Source organism: Leopardus geoffroyi, chromosome B2 (assembly GCF_018350155.1).
Source record: "Leopardus geoffroyi isolate Oge1 chromosome B2, O.geoffroyi_Oge1_pat1.0, whole genome shotgun sequence".
In the NCBI taxonomy this organism is placed as follows: domain Eukaryota; kingdom Metazoa; phylum Chordata; class Mammalia; order Carnivora; family Felidae; genus Leopardus; species Leopardus geoffroyi.
In genome coordinates this window covers 151,836,774-151,857,475 of record NC_059332.1, presented here as the reverse complement: position 1 = coordinate 151,857,475, position 20,702 = coordinate 151,836,774, and the positions used below count along the sequence as shown (strand labels likewise).

Sequence of the window (20,702 nt, the reverse complement as noted above, 5' to 3'; positions counted from 1 at the left end):
GATCTGTTTCTGGACGATGTGCATCAGGACGACCATCTGCAAAGGTCCCACGGAGGGATCCAGAGGCCGTTTGCAGGGAGCCACAGGAGGGGCACAAGGCCACCCGCTGGGATGTGCTGGGGGGGGGGTGGGGGGGGTGGGGAACGTGGCCCAGGGCGGCCTCCCTGACAGGAGAGGCCGCCTGGAAAGGGCCAGCTACCGTTCTCCTTTCCCTCACACGCTCTCTGAGCCTTAGTCGCCTCGCTCTGAACTGGAGTTAATAACACCATCTGGCTCGGGGCTCCGCACAGACGTGAGCCGTTAATAATGGCCACGCACTGTGTGTGGAAGCGATCGGGCTCGCTCGGCTGGGCGGTATTTAACATCTATGGTGATGGGCTGTGCCTGTGGGCTTCACAAACTGAGGTTATGACTGGATTTTGAAGCTAACGTTAAACGCTCTTCCTTTAAGGCAACTAAATGATGTGTCCGAAGAGCTTCCTGCCTTCACGCGGGGACTTGCGTGGATGAACTTAAGATCTGATCTTAGATCCTCCGTAAATCCTCCCGAAGTCATTCGTGTTGCCCCTTCCCACGACCCCAGGGCACCGGGCGGGAGGAGGCTGGTCCGGGTCTTCTAGAAAGCAGCCCGCAGGCCACAGCCGCTCAGACGGCCGGAGCCCTGGCAGCCGCTGCGTGGGCAGCTTGCGGTAACAGCCAGGTGGGAACTGGTGTCTACACTGACAATAACCAGTTGTCAGAAGGCACTCCCCACGGCACACCCACACCCACACGCCCTCCCCCGCAGGAAATCCAGCCCGCCCTCAAACAAAGAGCTCCCCCTGCCCCAGACGGCGCCCGCAGTCCCTCTGGACCACCGCCCTGCTCTCCCACGCGGGAAGGGCCGAGCTCCCGTCCTCGCCCCTCGTAAGTGGCCGAATCAGTCAGTGAACCCATGGTGAGCCCCGCACTGACCAGGCGTGGGTCCTGCGGGCCCTGTCCCCCATTCCGGCCTGGCGGCTGGCATGACGCCTTCCCCCCGTGTGTGAGCAGCGCTGGGGACAGAGGCACACGTCCCCCCGTGTGTGAGCAGTGACAGAGGGGCGTGTCCCCTGTGTGTGAGCAGTGACAGAGGGACACATCCGATGCGTGAGCAGTGACGGGGGGACACGTCCCCACGTGTGTGAGCAGTGACAGAGGCACACGTCCCCCGTGTGTGAGCAGTGACAGAGGGACACATTCCCCCACGTGTGAGCAGTGACGGGGGACACACCCCCCCGTGTGTGAGCAGTGACAGAGGCACACGTCCCCCGTGTGTGAGCAGTGACAGAGGGACACATCCGATGTGTGAGCAGTGATGGGGGGACGTGTCCCCCCCGTGTGTGAGCAGTGACAGAGGCACATGTCCCCTATGTGTGAGCAGTGACAGAGGGATGTGTCCCCCTGTGTGTGAGCAGTGACAGAGGGACACGTTCCCCCATGTGTGAGCAGTGACAGGGGACACGTCCCCCTGTGTGTGAGCAGTGACGGGGGGACACGTCCCCCTGTGTGTGAGCAGTGACGGGGGGACACGTCCCCCTGGGTGTGAGCAGTGACGGGGGGACGTGTCCCCCTGTGTGTGAGCAATGACAGAGGGACAGACACATCCAACGTGTGAGCAGCGATGGGGGGACATGTCCCCCCGTGTGTGAGCAGTGACAGAGGCACACGTCCCCCTGTGTGTGAGCAGTGACAGAGGGACACATCCGATGTGTGAGCAGTGATGGGGGGACGTGTTTCCCTGTGTGTGAGCAGTGACAGAGGCACACGTCCCCCTGTGTGTGAGCAGTGACGGGGGGGCGTGTCCCCCTGTGTGTGAGCAGTGACAGAGGGACAGACACATCCAATGTGTGAGCAGTGACGGGGGGACATGTCCCCCGTGTGTGAGCAGTGACAGGGGGACACGTCCCCCTGGATGTGAGCAGTGACAGAGGGGCACGTTCCCCCATGTGTGAGCAGTGATGGGGGACACATCCCCCTGGGTGTGAGCAGTGACAGAGGGACACATCCGATGTGTAAGCAGTGATGGGGGGACGTGTTTCCCTGTGTGTGAGCAGTGACAGAGGCACACGTCCCCCTGTGTGTGAGCAGTGACGGGGGGACGTGTCCCCCTGTGTGTGAGCAGTGACAGAGGGACAGACACATCCAACGTGTGAGCAGCGATGGGGGGACATGTCCCCCCGTGTGTGAGCAGTGACAGAGGCACATGTCCCCCATGTGTGAGCAGTGACAGGGGGACACGTCCCCCTGGATGTGAGCAGTGACAGAGGGGCATGTTCCCCCATGTGTGAGCAGTGATGGGGGACACATCCCCCTGGGTGTGAGCAGTGACAGAGGGACACATCCGATGTGTGAGCAGTGATGGGGGGACGTGTTTCCCTGTGTGTGAGCAGTGACAGAGGCACACGTCCCCCTGTGTGTGAGCAGTGACGGGGGGACACGTCCCCCTGTGTGTGAGCAGTGACGGGGGGACGTGTCCCCCTGTGTGTGAGCAGTGACAGAGGGACAGACACATCCAATGTGTGAGCAGTGACAGAGGCACATGTCCATGTGTGAGCAGTGACAGGGGGACACGTCCCCCTGGATGTGAGCAGTGACAGAGGCACACGTCCCCCGTGTGTGAGCAGTGACAGAGGCACACGTCCCCCTGTGTGTGAGCAGTGATGGGGGGACACGTCCCCCCGTGTGTGAGCAGTGACAGAGGCACACGTCCCCCCGTGTGTGAGCAGTGACAGAGGCACACATCCCCCGCCCCCCCCATGTGTGAGCAGTCCTGGGGGCGGGGGGACACGTGTCACCTGACCCAAGGTCACAGAGGCTCACCTCCAGGGTGGCCATCATCAGCTACAGCAAGGAGGTGTCAGTGCAAAGTTCCTTTGCTAAACGGCGCCACCACGCGTGTCCTGGAGAAAATGCACACGCCCTGTGTCACTATGGCGTCCGCACACTGCTCTGGGAAACCCCAAGTTTGTTCCCAGGAGCGGCTTCCCAGTCAAATCTCTAAAACGCAAAACAAAGGTCACCAAGACATGACCAACCATGTTTGCGCAGACAGCCCCCTCTGGATAGGATCTTGGGCACCAGGGCCCCTGCCCTGAGCCTGGAGCGGGGAGCACACTGTGAGCAGTCGGGGGAGGGGGCTGCCTGCTCTGAGCTGGGGGGGGAGGGGGGGATGCCCCTGCCCTGAAGCAGTGGCGGGGCTGGTTGGGGCGGGGGGGGGGGGGCTGCCTGTCCTGAACTGTGCAGGCATCCCGTGAGCAGTGGTGGGGAGACGCCCCTGCCGTGATACGGGGGGGATGGGGTGCCTCTGCCCTGAGCCAGGGGGGCTGTCTTGAAAGGTGGGAACATCCCCGTGCGGGGGGCGGGGGGGAGACGATGAGCCGAGGTGGGGGCACCCCGTGAGGGGGGGGCGGAGGGAGGGGAGAGGACGCTCCTGCCGTGAGCCAAGGTGGGGAAGGAGAGGATGCCCCTGCGGTTAGCACGTGGCGGCAGGTGAGGGGGGGGGGGCCCTGCCGTCAGCCCAGGGGACAGACAGGCCTCTCTGTGCCCAGGCCACGAGCCACTCCAAGTCACAGCCCAAAGGGTATTCCTCGGGTCGACCCCAAGTCACTGCTCACCTCTAACCTGAGGCAGAGGACCCGTTGACCTGACACAGCAGCTGGGGCAGGCGAGCCACGCCGAGGGTATTGGGTACGTGCCGTGGGTCAAGTCCCCCACTGCAGGGCAGAAGTCCACGTGAGGACGGGGACTCTGGCTGGCAAGCTGGCCGCGTGGCGGCATCCTTCAGCAAGTCAAAGCGAGAGGGCGTCTGCCCCTTGCTGGTGAGCTCTACGTGACTTCGGCTGGGATGGGACCAGCACAGAGACAGGTGACATCCGTGGCTGAGTCTGCAGGAAGGCAGTGGCGCTCGGCGTAGGTGAGCGTGCACCGGAGGGTCAGCAGGGCCTCCCGGAGGCAGGGAGACAGCCCCGGCCACCCCGCCCATCACCTGCCCCCAAAGTCCCCACACTACTCCGTACAGGAGGCACGCACTGGGTCTCAGGGCTCCCGGGACCTCGTGGAGGACGTCCTCACGGAGGCTGGCTTTTTGCGGCATATTCCCAGGGGGAGACACTTGTGCCACCGCTGAGCTCAGACCACGCGAGCTGAGTGTCCGGGGCTGGCTGCGCCACTCTTGAGGCCCGGCACAAAATGAAACTCCAGGGGCTCCGCCGGAAAGCTGTTCTTTCCTCCACGGTTTCCGTTAGGGGCTGGGTCGCGTCCCCAAAGTGCGTATGTTGACGTCTGAACTCCCAGACCTCGGAACGTGCCTGTATGTGGAAGTAGGGCTTTTAACGAGGTGATTAGGTTAAGACGAGGTCTTCGTGTTGAAGACGCGATCGACACCTACAGCCAGTGGCTCTCGGTAAGCAGATGGCCCTCCACAGTGTGTGGGCGCCCCGGCCACCAGCTAAAGGCCTGAACAGCTGCGACAGAGCTTCCGCACAGGGGAAAGCCTTCTCCCCGTGGCTGGAACACGAGGTCTTGCCCCAGTGTCCAGCCGGCCCTGCAGACTCCAGCCTTGCCGGCCTCCAAACCCCGTGGGCCCATCTCCGATTTCTCACCAGAGGCCAGACCCACACAGGGTTCTGTTGGTCCCGTTTCTCTGGAGAACCCTGCCTGATGCTCCCCGTGCCAAGGCCTGGGGCTCAATCACATCCACACGCTCCCTCTCACCACAGAAGGTGCCCTGCTCGCGGGTTCTGGGGATGAAGACACGGAGGTCTTGGTGAGGGTGGTGGCGGCCCCCGGCCTCCTGCAGCCGCAGGAATGAAGAAGGCTATTCTAGCTTCCTCGTTTGTGTCTCTACAAACACTAGTTTTTTTCCTCTCTCTCTCTGCGTATTTGAAGCAAATGCTGGTTCAGACTGCAAGCGTGGCTCCCCAGAGCCGTCAGCGCCCTCCCCTGCCCAGCCCGTCACAGGAAACGTGCCTGCCTCGATCCGCTTACGCAGGCTGGGCCTTTCCAGGAGCCCTTCCGTTTCTTCAAGGTTGTCCAATTTGTTCACAGCAGTCTCCTACGACCCCCTGCAGTTCAGTGGTAGCAGCTGTAATGTCTCCTCTTCCATTCAGGATTTATTTGGGTCCTCCCTCCTTCCTTGGTAAGTAAGTCTAGCTAAAGTTTTGTCAATTTTATTTTCAAAAAAAAAACCCCACTTTTAATTTCATTGTTTCTATGTCATCTCAGTCTCCGTTTATCTGACTTATCCTTCATTCTGCTAAGTTTAGATTTAGTCTGTTCTTGTTCTTATCTGGTTCCTTGGGATGTAAAGTGAGGTTGTTTCTGGGAGACCTTGTTTCATAATGTAGGCATTTATCACTATAAACTTCCCTTTGGAACTGCTTTTACAAGTTGGGGTATGATGTGTTTCTGTCTTAGTTTGTCTCAAGATTTTGAGACAACTTTTTGATTCCCTTTTTGAGGTCTTCTTTATCGATGGTTCAGGAGTGTATCAATTTCCACAGATTTTTTTAGTTTTCCAGTTTCCCTCCTGTTGTTGATTTTTAGTTCTACAACATTCCGATTGGAAAAGGTACTTGATGTGATCTCACTCTTCTTACATGTGTTGACACTTGCTCTGATGCCCGTATGTGCTCTGCTGGAGAGCGCCACATGGACACTCAACAAAGATGTGCGTTCTGCTGTTGTGGGATGAAATGTTCCCTGTTAGGTCGATTTGGTCTGTTACTCAGTTTCCTTATTGATTTTGCCACTGTTGAAGTGGCACTAAAGTCTCCTGACACCATTGTATTGCTTTTCTTCCTTTCGTTCTCTTAATATTTGCTTTATGTATTTAGACGTTCCAGTGTTGGGTGCGTATATATTCACAGTGATCAAACCCTCTTGATGAATCGCCCCCTTTATCACTATGTGATGATCTTCTCTGACCCCTGTGACAGATTTTATCTGAAAGTCTATCTTGTCTGATGAGTCCAGCCTCCCCAGCCCTGCTCTGGTTCCACGTGCAGGAAAACCTCACTCCATTCCCTCACTTTCAGCCTGTGTGTGTCCTTAAAGCTAATGTGAGTCTCTTGTAGGCAACATATTGTTGGATCTTGGTGTCTGCTTTTTTTTTTTTTATCCAGTCGGCCATTCTGTGTCTTTTGGTTAGAAAATTTAACCCACTTCCGTTAAAAGTAACTAATGGTAGGTAAGGACTCACTATTGCCATTTTGTTCATTGTTTTCTGATGGTCCTGCACTACTCTCACTCCTTTCTTCCTTTCTCAGTCTTCCTTTGTGACTTGTTGGGCTTTTTTGTGGTAGCCTATTTTGATTCCTTTTTCTGTAACTTTTGTGTGTCTACTAGAGAAGATTTCTTTGTGGTAACCCTAAGACGTAGCTAAAGTGGCTGATAGTTACAACAGTCTTTCAAGCTGATAACCTCATTCAATCATACACAAGCTCTACACTTTCATCCCCATCTGATGCTACTGATGTCACATTTGACATCTTGTAAATCGTGTGTCCATTAACAAATTATTGTAGCTAGTTATTTTTATTATTTTGCCTTTTAACTTTTATACCAAGGCTACGTGATTTGTGCCCCAACGTTACCTATTACAGGAATCTGAATTCACTATGTATTTACCACTACCACTGAGTTTTAGAAGTTGTGGCTTTACCAGTTTCCAGTCGAAGAACTCCCTTCAGTATCGTAGGGCCGGTGATAATGGACCCCTTCAGCTCTCGTCTGTCTGGGTAGACCCTTATTTATTCTTCATTTCCAAGCAGAGCATTCTTGGCTCATGGTTTTTACTTTCAGCACTTTGGGACAAGGACCTACTTCGGAATCTGCGGTTGGGTTTGCTGATGGCGGCCTGTTACCAGGTGTGCAGACCAGTGTGGTTCCCACGCAGTCCCTGGGCCGGCAGGACTGGCCCCAGATAGCAGCTGAGACGGGCTGGCGCCAAGCGGCAGGGCTAATCCGGGCCCACGGCCAGGACTGAGGTCTGCGGGATCGCCTCTAGGGGCACACACAGGTATGCTTCCTGTTGGGTCCCTGGGCAGGTGGGTCCACTCCCAGACCACAGCTGAGAGGGGCTTCAGGCTCCACAGTCCGACGGAGCTCAGTGGGCCTGCCTCCAGGGACACAGAGGAGCAGTGACACACCCACCTTGTGCCCACTTTGAGTCTCGCCGAACCCCCGCACCTCACGGGTCCACTGGCGTATTTTGTTCATGCGGCACCATGAACACTGTTACGTGGACGAGGCAGCAAGGGATGGCAGACAGGTACCTCCTCTGTTCACACAGAGCCCACGGTCCGCCAGACTTCACTTACGAAATTCAAGTTCAAAGATAAAGAAGTGTCAGAAGATGACTCCACAGAGCAGCAAGCCGTCAGTCCTCTTGAGTACAGGGTCCCTCCCATGTGACCATGCAGTCTCACTGCCATGAGGCCAGCCCCGTGTGTCCTTTGTCACACAGCCTTATCAGAGGCCACCCACGAAGGAACTAAGGACACAGCTCCCCAGAGGTCCCGTCTCCCTACCAGGGGTGGCCTGAAACCTCCCCTCCGATCCCCCAGACAGCCTTCCACACACAAGCCTCTTAGCGAGATCAGCCACACTCTCTTAGGGCTCTGGACTCTCGCTCTTTCCATTTTGTCCCACATGGACTCTTTGGCCCCTCAGCTTTGCCATGCAGAGTATGTGCCCAGGGGTTTTCAGCTGGAACTGTTTTCCAAAATAGTTCCTTTCCCTCATTGCCAGAAGCAGATATCCAAAGAACACTTCCTTAACTAACAGAATATATCTACAAGAAATCACTATGGGACACATGGCTCAGTGATGGAACATTAGAAGAAGGGACGAGAAGTTGGTCCTTACTTTCCATGGCGCCAACTCCTGTTCTCACTCGCGGAAATGCCCGTGCACAAGGAAGTGACCTGGGAGATATGTTCCCACACGTGGTGGCAACGTGGAGAGCCTGGGACACCATGCAAAGGAACCGAGATATTTTGCACAGAAGGTGTTTACTTAGAGGAAGAACGTGACCTGACCAGTGGCTGGGGAACACAGTTCTCTGGCCCAGAGAATGGGCTGGAGAAGTGAGAGAAGCCAGGGTCTCGAGCAAGCCGTCAGATGGTAAGGACAGGCATGGGCAGTACCAGAGGTGGTGGGATGGAGGGGAAATTGTGAGGTGAATGCAGGCACATGCTCCTGAAGTTTCTAGCACTGATGTCTGGGATCCTGCTGGTGTCTTTGGTCAAGACGGAGCACACTCAGGAAGGACTCAGGGAGGAGGAGGCTACATGAAGGAACGCGGTCGTGGGTGCTGGTGCTAAGCGGTCCAGGAGGCAGAAGGTTGCCTTAAGGTCAGGGCTTGAGATAGTTGGGAGTCATCGGTATAAAAGTGGGGAAGATAACTTGCAATTTAGAGCAAAATCCTATCACACCTTTTTGTGCCTCCTGAGTGCTGGGCCATTCATCTGGGTAGAGAACTCCTGGGTTTAGGAAAGCAATCTGGTTGGACATCTTGTTTGAGAAAAGACTCCCCCTTGGAATAGCTTAATGGGAGGTAAGAGCAGAGAAAAATTAATTTCTTGGCAATATGAAGTGAGAGAGACTGAATCCCCTTGGACAGCTCTAGATAGAGGAGGTGAGAACCCAAACAAGTGGGAGGAAATGGGGATGTAAGGAGCACTAGGGAAACAGGGGGGTCGGGGTCCCCGGGACAGACAGACACGGTCAATGAGGAACCCCAATGACGGGCTGTTCTGGGGGAGACTGAGGACTGATACTCAAGTGGCAGCGGCTTCCTTCTCTGTATGACCGCGGGGGCTTCCGCAGAAGGTGGCCCCACAGCCAGCCCTGTGCTGGGGTGCTTGGTGGGCACAGGGGGGGCAGACCTGGGGCAGCCACCAGCACACGCGACCCCTCCTTGACCCAGTGTCAGCGTCTTCTTTCTTTCACACTTTTTATTTCCAGTCCGCGTGAATCTGCTGAAAGCCTCAGTTTTCCCACACCAACCCAAGTGCCACCTCGTGGAGCACCCCAAGTCCGCCCCGGGGGGAATGAGCGCTTCATCCACGCACAGCATCTATTTCAACAAACGCTCACTCCACTTGCTCTCGCTCTGACATCACTTCCGCCACTGACTCACCCGGAGAGGAACGTGCTCGTTTACGGCCTTTGGTGCCGCTAGCCCCTCGCAACAGGGACAGAATGTGTTCGTGCAAACTTGAGCCATCTGGTTTTGTGAACAACATTTCTAACTGCAAGCCACAAATCGGCATTGTTGGTATTAGTGTTGTGAACTCGAACTTGGTTAACGGGAAGGATGACTCTGCCTTGGGTGAGCTGACAACAACCAAATTTCTGTGCCTGCACGACAAAGGCCATACGCTTGGCCAAACCCAAAGACCGGGGATGAACCTGATGTCCAGGGGCTCATTCTGCTGCTAAGAAACTGACCTCTTCCTGCTGCTTTCCAGAAAACACCCAGGAACGTGTCCTCCGAGTGGTCTGCCCAGGTCCTCACACCTGAGCAGGGTCTAGGTACCAGTCTGGGAGGAAGAGAGGTCGTGTGGGCGTCCAGGACACTTCCGGTTGGAGAGGGGGGTGCCCCCACACGTGTGTGCAGAGCACAAGGCTGGAGAAGCTCGCAGGGGCCGTGGGAGCAGGCGCCCGGACGGATCATACACGGAGCCGCTGTGGTGCGTGCACGAGGTAGGGTCTGGTGGCCTCCAACCCCAAGTTCCAGAGAGCCCCCGGCCGCAGGAACGCCCTCCCACAGTGCCTGAGGCTGGCCCTCCTGACGCTGCTGCCAGGAACCCTCACAGATCGTCACCTCTGCCTCTTCCTGCTCCCACACAGGTAAGTGCATCAACCCCAGCAGGCACAGTGAAAAGTACAAAGTTCCACCCAAAAAAAAAACTGTTGAATTTTTCCAGATTGTGTCGGCAGAGTACTGGGGAGCACACGCGGGGATCAGTGACGCCTAGGTGCTGGGTGATAAAGAGACAATACTGACCCAGGCACAAGGCCCTGAGTTCTAGACTTCACGACGGCCGCACCAAACACACGCACTTGGCCTAGCTTCCCGGACGCACTTCAGAGGAAGAGGCCCCAAAGCTCAGGGAGGCAGGAATGTTTGAGTTTTTTGTTGGTTGTTAAAGAGGGGACTACATTGCCAAGAGCATCTACAAGCAGTGTCCAGACACTGAGAAAACACACTGGCAAGGGGACCCTGGCATCCCGGGCAGGTCCGCAGCGCTGTCCCCTTCAGGCAAGGATGACAGAAGAACTGCCACAATCTGCATTACTCAGTTTTATCGGGAAGGACCTAGAGCGCCAGGTCCTGGAAGGACCGAAAAATAAGAGTGTGCATGGGCGCGGTTCTGGCCACGGCGGTTCCGGCCATGGCCGCGGGGTCCCAGCACTAAGCTGGTGATCAGACCCGCAGAGACCTGTGGTGGCAGCCGGCTCACCATGGTGCTCCACGGGCAGGAACATGTGGGCAGTTCCTGACGTCACCCTCGGTCTGGTGGACGGAGATGCCACTACGGTCATGCAACAGAGAACCCCCCCCCACACACACACACCCAGCAAACTCCCAGGACTGAGCCAGTTCGCAGGCCCAGAACCTCTTTCTCAGAGGGATGGCTGGGTCCCCTGGCCCTCAAGGTCTAGTGGAAAAGGGAAGCTTACAGCATGGCCTCTTACCTCCAAGATGGTGAAACCAAAAGCCATATTGCTTTGATGGGAATTTCTGAGGTGAGTCCCCATGTGACCTGTGCCCGTCTGGCCTACGAGAAGGCAGCCAGACGTCGCTGAGCGGGCCACGGGTTGAGCGGCCAGCTCGGCTGCAGACGCTGCCCCGGATGTGGCTTCTTCAGATCAATACGGCCCGGCCTCCGGCCTGCAGCCTGCCGTGGCCCCTCCCTGTCCGCCTGCTACCACACCTACCGGCAGCAGGCCAGACAGCGCGCCTCCACAGGCTTGTGTGCGGGCTGGGCCACCTCCCCGGTTCCTCAGCACGTGCCAGAGCCCAAGGCCGTCCCGCGGGCCAGTCCACCCGTGGACGATGTGTGGACCCGGGAAATGAGAGATACCCCAGACGTCTGGATGAAAGACGTGAAGACCAAAGGGTGGGGCACAAACCCACAAGAACGCAGGGGGTCGCAGTCCGGAAGGTTCCAGGGACCCAGGGATCAGGGAATGTTCCGGTATATCCTGCAAGGGGAAGAGCTGTTTCTGTGTCTTATGCCCGCTGCCACTGGAATGAAGCAAGTTACCAGGGAGCCTCTTTTGGGTTCTGGGAGTAACACTTGGCCGTGCTGTTCTGACATTAAATGAACCTATAAAACCGCCAGCTTCGCAGGAGGTCCAGAATCAGAAAATGCTCCACAACAGGTTGACGTGAAAGCTGCTGTCCCCCTCAGGCCGTGGTGCCGACAGGATCCCGCAGCAGGACGGACCACGGTGATCATTCTGCGGTTCTTCTGGAGCCCAAGACAGGCTAAGACTGCACTTCGCCATGGACCCAGTCAGAGCGTATCTGACCCTTTGTATCATTAGGCGGGCAGCTGCTGGGGCACTTCACCACTAGACAGAAGTCTCTCTCACACACACACACACACACACACACACACGGGCTCGAGTGTGTCCCGAGGGCACAGGCTGCACACGCAAATGGTTCAGATCCCAGAGCACCTACCCTGCTACCCCAGCCCTTCGTCGGGTACCCACGGTCTCCCGGAGTTTCCACTGATCAGACGCCCGATGTGAGAAGGTCCTACTTGATTTCTGTACAAGACCACTGACACCAACTAAAGACGAAAGTTGTAGCATCGAGCCTCAAGGGTGACCCTAAGGGAGGATCGCCAGGTGTCCCGTGGCAAAGCACGGCCTTAGGCGTTATCTGCAGAACGACTACCACGGTTCTGTCCCAGAACGCTAGGGGCGCGTGCCTGGGAGGGGGCCCTACCAGGGCAGGCACCACACGCAGTTGTCCACGTTACCTGGACACAGCGGAGCCAGGAGGACGGAGCTACAGGAAAGCAGGCAACGAGAAAGCGCTTGGCTAGACGGTCAGTGACGGAGTAAGACTGGAAAATCGGTGGCAAGTGGTGTCTAAGCTCTGGACAGGGACCGCGGAAGAGGGAAGTGCTTAGGCCTCCTGAGAAGAGCTGTGGCCAGAGGCCGTACCCCACATGGGTGCCCGCCACCGGCACCCGGGGACGCAACGGCCTGTCCCTGGACGTGACTGCTCGTGGTCAGCGGGCTCACAAAGCCTCCCTCACTGCCGTCGTTCTGACAGCACGGTTTCCGAGAAGCCCAGCAAGGAGGCCCGTGGACCACACCCGCCGCGCACTCCGAAGCGGCCAGCTGGAGGACGTGGCGGGGGACAGACGCATCTACACTGGCTGGCAGCCGTGCCTCGTGGGGCTGCTGTCCCCCCAGACGGGCCTCATGCCCCGAACTGCCACTCAGCTTACAGCGCGTCTCACTGCCAGCACACAGGTGGCGGAAGCACGAGCGATGGGAACGGTTCCTCTCGTTACAGTACCTGAGCCACTAGCCTGTCTCGTAATTCTGGACTGTGCTGGCTGGAAGGTTCCTGAGAAGCTTCCACAGAGGGACACGGGTGCCCCACCGGCCTGCAGGCTGAGAGGCCGCCCGTCTCCCCAGATGCCTCATGTCAATAAACAAAAAGGCCAAGAGGGGTTGACTGTGACGGTGTGGGAGACTGCTCCTCACTCGCTTAGGGACAGGCGTACTGCCAGACAGGGGAGCAGGGACGAGTGTGTCTGGAATCGAGGGGTCATCTGGGGAACCTCCGAGTATTCCCACGTCCAGGGATCGGAGCCGGTGGGAAACTAGTTGGCAAAACCAGAAAGACTCGAGAGAAACCCTTCGGGAAAGCAGCCTGGGCCACCGTACCAGGTAAGTGGCTAAGGGCAGAGGAACACGGAATGTGCTGGAGACAAGGGGATTTTTAATACCAACTTCTGCAGATCACCAGGTGCACAGGCCCCACCTATTCCTTCGCAGGTTTGGTAAGTATATGGGTTCTCTTGTCTGCCCTTTTCCGGTCCAGCTCCAACATCAGCAGGGTTAAGAGTGGTTACTCCTACAAATCGTCACTTAGAATCTGGCCAAGGGAGGTTGCGACCACCTGCCAAAGAACACGTCCCAGGAGCAGAAACGGGGACTTGTGGGATTCGGGGTCTACACTTGCAAACAGCAAGGATGCTTCACAGGGGCAGAAGCTCGGTGCTCTGCCTTCACCCAGGAGTTTAGTTTAAAAAAGGTGTGGCGGGTACTGAGTTGGCCAAGGGATGGACGGAATGTGCCAGAATGTCTGTCGTCCCACAGCACCATCCCTCGACACTGCTCTCCGACAGCAAAGAAGCCAGAAACGCACGTGCTAGGTGTCCTTCCTTGGAGGGCTGTGGGTTAGAACCTGCCAGCCAGGTTTGCAAAGCAGAGAGGAGGCCACAGTTCACTGTACGTGGCCTGGCGCACATGCAGACCTGGGGTCCAGACAGCCTCACGGGGGCCCTGACGGCTGCTGGCTTTGCGGCTGCCACCTGAGACAGACGGTCAGACAGCTGCAGCGGCACAGGGAGCCCTGGAGAAGCGCAGACCTTGGCTCTCTGGGCTGGACTGAGGTGGCTGCACCCTGTCCCTCACCCCTCCGGCTCTCCCTGCTTCTGCACGGGACTCTCCTTACCTTGACACGTGCCCGGGCTCCTGCTCTCCCAGCCACGTGCTGCCCGGCGCCCACGTCTGCCTGGCGTACCTCCCAGGAGCTGTTCCTCCTGACCCTTCCCATGGGACCTGGATCGTCCAACCTCACTCCCAGCTCCGGGGATGAGGCCAGACTGGCCCAAGCTCGCTCTCTGTGTCCCGGTGGTTGCTCAGGACTGGACACCTACACAGCTTGGCCAGTGAGTACAGATGGTGGCAGGGTCCCGGCCACAGTGACAGTTTTCAAGAGTTCTCTGGGTGACATGGGGTGAAAAGCACCCCCTGCCCCTGGACACTGTGTCATGGCGGGGGGGGGGGGGGTGGGCACCAAACTGCCATGGCCACTTGGTTTCGGGATGGGACCCAGCCTGAGGTTCACACCGACTCAGGAACAGCAAATCAGAAAACCGCAGAGAAACGGAACTGGATCCCTGATCAAACAGACCCTGGAAACCACCCTACCTTTGGATTTTCAATTTCCATGCAGGTAAATAAAGCCTGTGTGGACCGGGTTTCTGGATGCAGCCCAAAGCATCTTGACCTGTAAGTGCTTTCACAGAACCCCTTTACTTGTGGATGTCCTGGCTAAATGTATTAACATCTGTTTCTTCTCACTGAAAGTCCAAATTTTCAACAGAGCCGCACGCGTAAGAACGGTCGCTTCGTTCCACTTGTTCCTCTCTTGGCTGGTGTAAACCACCAGGTTCTCCGTGTACTGCAAGATCGACTTTAAGAACCTGTTTTGATAAAAAGAAATGAACTCCTTTATTCTACCATAAGATGCCCCAATGATTTAAATGCACTCTCTTCCTTTTGGGAGCCAAACTATTGGACTTAATTTCCGTCTGCAAACTCGAGAGGGAGAAGTACATGCAGAACGGAAACGGGAGCACAGGAGTCAGAGGGAGACGCCAAGACGCCTCCCGATTGGACTCCCGCGAGTTTTCCACACCCGGGGGCCTTTTCAAACTTACTCTCAGCTCCGGTGAAATGGTTTTAGGAGACAGAACTGAGTTCCAGAAAGGGTGTTAGAGTCCACACGGATTAAATGCCACGTGATAAACACACACGCGCGTAACGGGGAACAGGCGAGCCCGGGGGCCCCGCGTGCGGGCTGCTCTCAGTCCTGGGCTCCTGTGCACCCGGCGCCTGCCCTCGCGACGAGCCCTATAGCTGCACCGCCTCACGGGACACCTTCCGCGGTGGCAGCACTGCTGACATGCCTTCACCAAACTGTCCACATCCCTCCGCCCGACCGAGAGGAATCAGTCACACTTGTATTTTCCAAGTTCTCTCCAGTCTGCCAAGTAGTCTAAGATGTTCTCCAGAGTCTAACTCCAAGTATTTTCAAACTTAGAAGTTAAAAGAATAATGCAATAAAATTCCACAGGTGCTTCGTCTAGAGAGTGGTTCTCAGTTGGGGAGGACACTGTATCTGGGGATGTCTACACCACTTATGGCTACCCCGGGGCGCCCTGCGTATCCCGCCCTGCGTATCCACACAGCCACCGCAGAGGACCCCCCAGCCCAGAGCATCAGCGGTGCTAAAGCCACCAGTCATTAACATTCTGCAAGTTTGCTGCCCTTGTTCCCACTTGGGTTCCATGATTCTTTAAGAAAACACCGGTCATGTTTTCATGATCATTTCTTTTTAATTTTTTAAGTTTATTTATTTATTCTGAAAGAGACAGAGAGGCAGAACAAGCAGAGGAGAGGCAGACAGAGAGGAGAACAGATGATCCGAAGCAGGCTCCACGCTGACAGCAGAGCGCCCGACGTGGGGCTCGAACTCACGATCCGTGAGATCATGACCTGGGCCGCGGTCGCACGCTCAACCGAGCCACCCAGGCACCCCTCATATCCGTCGTAAACACGAGGTACGTGTTACCTCCAAACTAGCAGCAACACCCGTCCCTGGGTGGTGTCGCTACACACAGTGAGGAATTCTGAAAGCACTCACAAGTGCGTCACATAAATTTTCTGAAGTGAGCCTACACGGTGTTAGTTTGAAAGGTTCACAAACTTGCCCCAAAGGCCACAGAGAAAAATGGTGAAGAGCCAACCAAGACTGGGGGTTTTTAAAAAAAATGTATCAAGGAAAATAACCGATAGAAGTGAAAATTGCTGAGAATTACCAAGACATAGTTTCATTTCTCCTAGGCAGGATATACTTACTTTAGATACTGTTGATATTCGCAAGCATTTTTTCCATGAACCACATGAATGTTGACCAATTCCAGCGCAATCAGCAGTAAAATCAGGTAAAGCACAGGAGACAGAAGCTTAATACTAAAAACAGACAACAAACAGTTAAAATTTGACAAACGAAAAGTATTTTTCACTTTCATGAATGCAAACCCTTTTTCAATACTTTTTTCTTTTCAAGGGAACTGAAATGCAAACTTCTCAAGAGGAGGCTGCCTCTGTGGCGGTTTCCCTGTGTGCCCCCCCCACCCCTTTGCTGCCGCCACCTGCCCGCCCCGCCCCCCCTCAGGAGCAGCCTCTCAGGAGGCTGGTCCCCAGCAGGACGGTGCCCATCTGCCCAGGAACAGGACCTGCCGGCAGGCTCCACACCCCGTGCTTCCACCGGCCCCGGGTCTCTGTGCCACCGGCCAGCATCTTACTTCTAGTCTGATGTTTGGCAAAGGACTCTCACAAGAATAAATACGCCTATGGCTGTAACGTGAAGACATGTGCAACGTCTCCAGGACTCAAAGATACTACAATCAAAGTAAGATACTATCTCGCCCGTGACACTGGAAGAGCATTTTCCCGAATACACCATTTGGGGAAGGATGTACATATAACAGCCACCTTACGGACTGCTGCTAAGAGTGTAACTGCGTGTTACCTTTCAGAAGCAGCCAGGGAACACCTGTTAAAAGTGTTCGAGACACAGATGCCACTCAACCCAAAGCTCTAGTAATCTGTCCAAAATTGTAATTTCCTAAGGATGGAACACGTCCTGAAATACACACAGGCGAAGACACCAGAAGGCAGACACACCCAGGTTGACCTGCTGTTAATATTTAAAATCCGAATATTCTTTCGGGTTGGTAACACCCATATTCTCATATGCCCAAATTGCAATAGTGTTTAAAATCACATGTGCCGGAACTTTCTGAAAAAGCATCAGAACCGCATCCCGAGAGAACTCCTGCCCAACAGGGACCCGGGACGGCGAGCCACACACCTACTCAGCATGTGCAGATATGTCTGTCTCTGCCGGGAGCGCAGCCTCCGTTCCACCCACTGCCGCTGTCTCAGCTCCGCGGAGGCAGCGACCTGGCTGGACACGCGGGCACAGTGTGCAGTGATGTTTCGGAGGACAGTGAGCACTTCCAGAACGGTTCTGGGACAGAACAGAGTTGGCACGGGGGTGCCGCAGAGTTCACGGATCACCTGGGGCCACCTGGGGATTAGAGCGCGAGTTCTCATGGGGCACGTGCACCGCCCGGGCTCCCTGGAAGGTCAGCTTCCGGAGAGCGTGGCCAGTCATGCACTGTGCCTAGGCCAACATGACACACGGCAGGCGACACACGTGCTGGACTGTGGGGGACGGGGCACAGGGCCGGCTCGGCAGGCACAGCGCACGCGCACAAGCCCGTCGAGGCTCATCTCCCCGCTCCCCTGGCGACACAACCACCGTGGGATCTGATGCCGCCACAAGCTCGCCCAGTTGGAGACACAACGGCGCAGTCTGTGACCACGATTCAACAAGTCCCAGACGCTTACTTCTCAGCAGGAAGGTTGTCCAAGCCCCTAGCGACACGGTGACCCTCAGGCAGGTGGTGACATAGCTCAGACATGATTTCTGTAAGTAAAGAGTTGCAGGCATCGGTCTCAGAATGACCTTCTAATCTGAAAGACAGAATATTTAAAGATACAGGACGACGATTAAATGCCAATCGGTGCCCGTGCGCGATGATTATTTCAGTGGTTCACTGAGCAAACACTTCATCTGCAACTTAGTTTCCCCAGACATCAAAGAAAACAGGCTCCGTCGAGGCAGTGGTACGAGCACAGTACGACTGCTCACAAAAGGGACAGGTCACCCGTGCGTCCTCCAGGAGAACCTGGGACCTGCTACATCCTGACTCCAAGCGACCTCTCCACCCCCGGCTCTCTCCTCAGCTTCAGACCCTGCTTCCCACCACCACCAAGTCTCGCTAGTGGACACCACCCTCCTCCCTCACCGCCCGGCCCGGCCCCCTCCCCCCACCCCCATGCAGAGACTGAGGCTCACTCTGACCCGCCCCGCACTCAGTCGTTCCCCTCCCCCCACGTCACCCCCCCCCCCCCCAGCATTCGGTCATCGTCCCCTCCACCCACCCCCGCACTCGGTGATCCCCCGAGCACACACACCCCACCTCCCCACCCCCGCCCCGCACTCGGCCAGCACACCTCTCGAGGCTGGCATTCGCCGGGGCCCCAGGAAGGAACTCACCTGGCAGCCTCCTCGGCTTCTGTGGGCAAAGACAGGAGGGGCCAAGCCTCGAGGCTCTTCTCACAGCTCAGCACCTGCAAGGAAAATACCCTATTGCCCTTAAAGCTTTTATAGAACAGCCTGGAAAACACGTTTGCAAACTACTACAGACGTAGCAACCAACAGCGTCCTGGAAGATGCATGTTGGTAAAATTGTTACGGATCTGACATTTTAAAACTAGATGGCAGGGCTTGGCTATTCAACAGAATCAGATAAGGGAAGGCCAGTGAAGTCAACAGGGGATTGGAAGGTAGCCAACACCTGGACCAGCTGCAACACTTATCCCCAACTCTTTTGGTGCCTCTCGTTTGAGAGCCGAGGTCGACAATTCTCCTCCATCGCCGAGTCAGGACTCGCTGTAGTGAGTGGCCTTCACCCGGACAACACAGCAGAAGTTAGGGTGTGTGACTCTGGACGACAGGTCACAGAGGGCTGGGCCTCTCCCGGGGAAGCCAGCAATCGGGAAGCCCTGCACCAACTTCTCATCCCCTCACGCGGAGCACCGAGCCAGCGGAGCCCAGACTTCTGATGCATGAAAGTGGGAGCATGTTGAACACTGCTGTTGACGCCACTGAATGTGGGTAATTTATGCGGCAATAATAAGCAAGCAATGACCCTACAAGGGACAGGATACAAGACTGCCTACTGAAAAACGGATAAACAACGCACAGCAGGAATAAGAGGCTGCAGGAAAGGGTGATCATCTGAAACGCCCACCGTGGGGCACCGAGGAGCCACGGAAGCAGCAGCCAAGGAGCAAGGGGGCCTCGTGGGGCTGGAGATTCAGCCGTGGAGGTCCACGGACAAAGCCTGCCTTCCTGAGGCCTCTCCTCCTTCTGGGACCTCTCTCCCTCCTGTCTCTGCGTGTGGAGTCCTGCGGGCAGCTTCCGGTGGCCTCCCTGCCAGCGACTCTTGTTGGGAAGTTCAGAGCCACGACGGGCAGGCTAAGTGGGCGGTGCAGCTATGTCAGCCCGATGTCTCGCTGCCAAACTAGAACCCACCGGACCCAGCTATTTGGGCTGAATTCTCTCACATGGCCCCAGCATGGTAGAACACCCCTCACGTCGACTGCCGACAACCCCTTGGAAGTGACACTATTTTTCTTGGGACGTCATAAATCGGTGGACAGAGTTCCCTCCAGCTGCCACTGCAAATCTCTCTCTAAACCTGTTACGTGCGGATTTTATAGCTTCCGTTTAGAGGCCAATCTCACCGATGAATTTCTAAGTCAGCAACTGTCACGATCATGATGTTCTCGGAGGCGACCCCGTTCTTGCCCCTCGTGCCACATTCCTATCCCCCTACGTGTGCCTGAGGTAAAGTGCCGAAGCCAGTTTCCACACTGGAACTTCCTGGCGGAACCGCTCTCAGGTTTGTGCTCTGCTTGCTTTAATTTAGGAGCGGACAAAAGCTGGTCTTATGTGGTTAAAGGAACATGGCCATTCTTCGCCACCGACGGACAAAAAGCGTCAGTGGTCCTGAGTCAATGGCAATACTAACGACAAGAGCCCACCAGGGCCCCACGATGATCCAACCACCACGCATCAGCTACTAAAAACACCTGAAGAAACAAACCCTCCAATGACTTAAAGTGCCGGAAGCGGAACAGGAGGTTCAGAGGACGGAGCCGCCTGGGGCCCACAAAGGCTCTGCTGCAGGGGCCCGCGCGTGCGCCCCTCCCGGAGGCCTGCACGCGACTCACCTGTTTTCTCAGCTGAGACACCGGGTGGACGCGAGCACGGTAGCTTGCGGCGAGACCGACCAGTGACCGGATCGCCGCCTCTTCCTGGCTCAGAGAAAACAGACCGCGGTTAGGAGGACGTCTGGTCAGGCCTGTGCTTTTCTTCTACCGAATGCTAATCACACGGGAGTCCCAATTTCCCATCACCTTCCTTCACAGAATCCCACTCAGCTGTAACAGAGCAAGGCTCTTCATTAAAACAGGTTCGAGGCAGCAAACCCTAACCAACACGACTTTTTTAAACGAAGCCAATTAACAATGATAAATGACAAAGGCCGTGTGTGCTCTTTGTTCACGATCAAGGACGCTAGAAACAAGTGAGAAAGAAGAAAACGATTCCAAACAAACAACTGGGAACGTAAGAACTTCTCGTAAGAAACCAGAATGGGAATCTAGACATTAAAAAATCAGTACAACCAAAAGTTGTATCACTACGAATACTTAATTACTAAACACATAAACACTGAAGAAAAAGTAAAATGACAGTATTTACAGCTGACGTAACCGTGTAACCAGAAACTCCAAGCTGGCTGGCTAAAAACCATCAGAAACAAAAAAGTCAGTGAGTCGCCTGCTGACTAATTTAACACACCAATAATCAATGAACAGCTTCCCCGCACAGAAGCTCTAACTACCCAGAATTCTCAACGGCACAAAGCAAGTCGCCAAGTAGCCACACGTAAGTTACGTGAAGAAATACGCTGACCCTGTCATTCGCT

General features: G+C 55.9%; 1 protein-coding gene across 7 annotated transcripts in view; it reads right to left on the bottom strand.

Moving 5' to 3' along the window:
• ERMARD (ER membrane associated RNA degradation) overlaps positions 1–20,702 on the bottom strand; it is a 57,332-nt gene that overhangs the window by 16,463 nt on the left and 20,167 nt on the right. For 5 of the 7 annotated variants that reach the window (XM_045500349.1, XM_045500346.1, XM_045500350.1 and 2 more), the window contains 6 exons: positions 19,945–20,028; positions 18,203–18,276; positions 17,491–17,616; positions 16,949–17,167; positions 15,931–16,044; positions 14,304–14,492 (listed from right to left, as the gene is read on the bottom strand). In XM_045500349.1, the coding sequence (XP_045356305.1) occupies positions 14,309–14,492; positions 15,931–16,044; positions 16,949–17,167; positions 17,491–17,616; positions 18,203–18,276; positions 19,945–20,028 (801 nt within the window). In that variant the 3' untranslated portion in view covers positions 14,304–14,308. Of the gene's footprint in view, positions 1–14,303; positions 14,493–15,930; positions 16,045–16,948; positions 17,168–17,490; positions 17,617–18,202; positions 18,277–19,944; positions 20,029–20,702 lie in introns of those variants that run through there. The other 2 variants (XM_045500348.1, XM_045500351.1) reach the window with 2 other exon arrangements.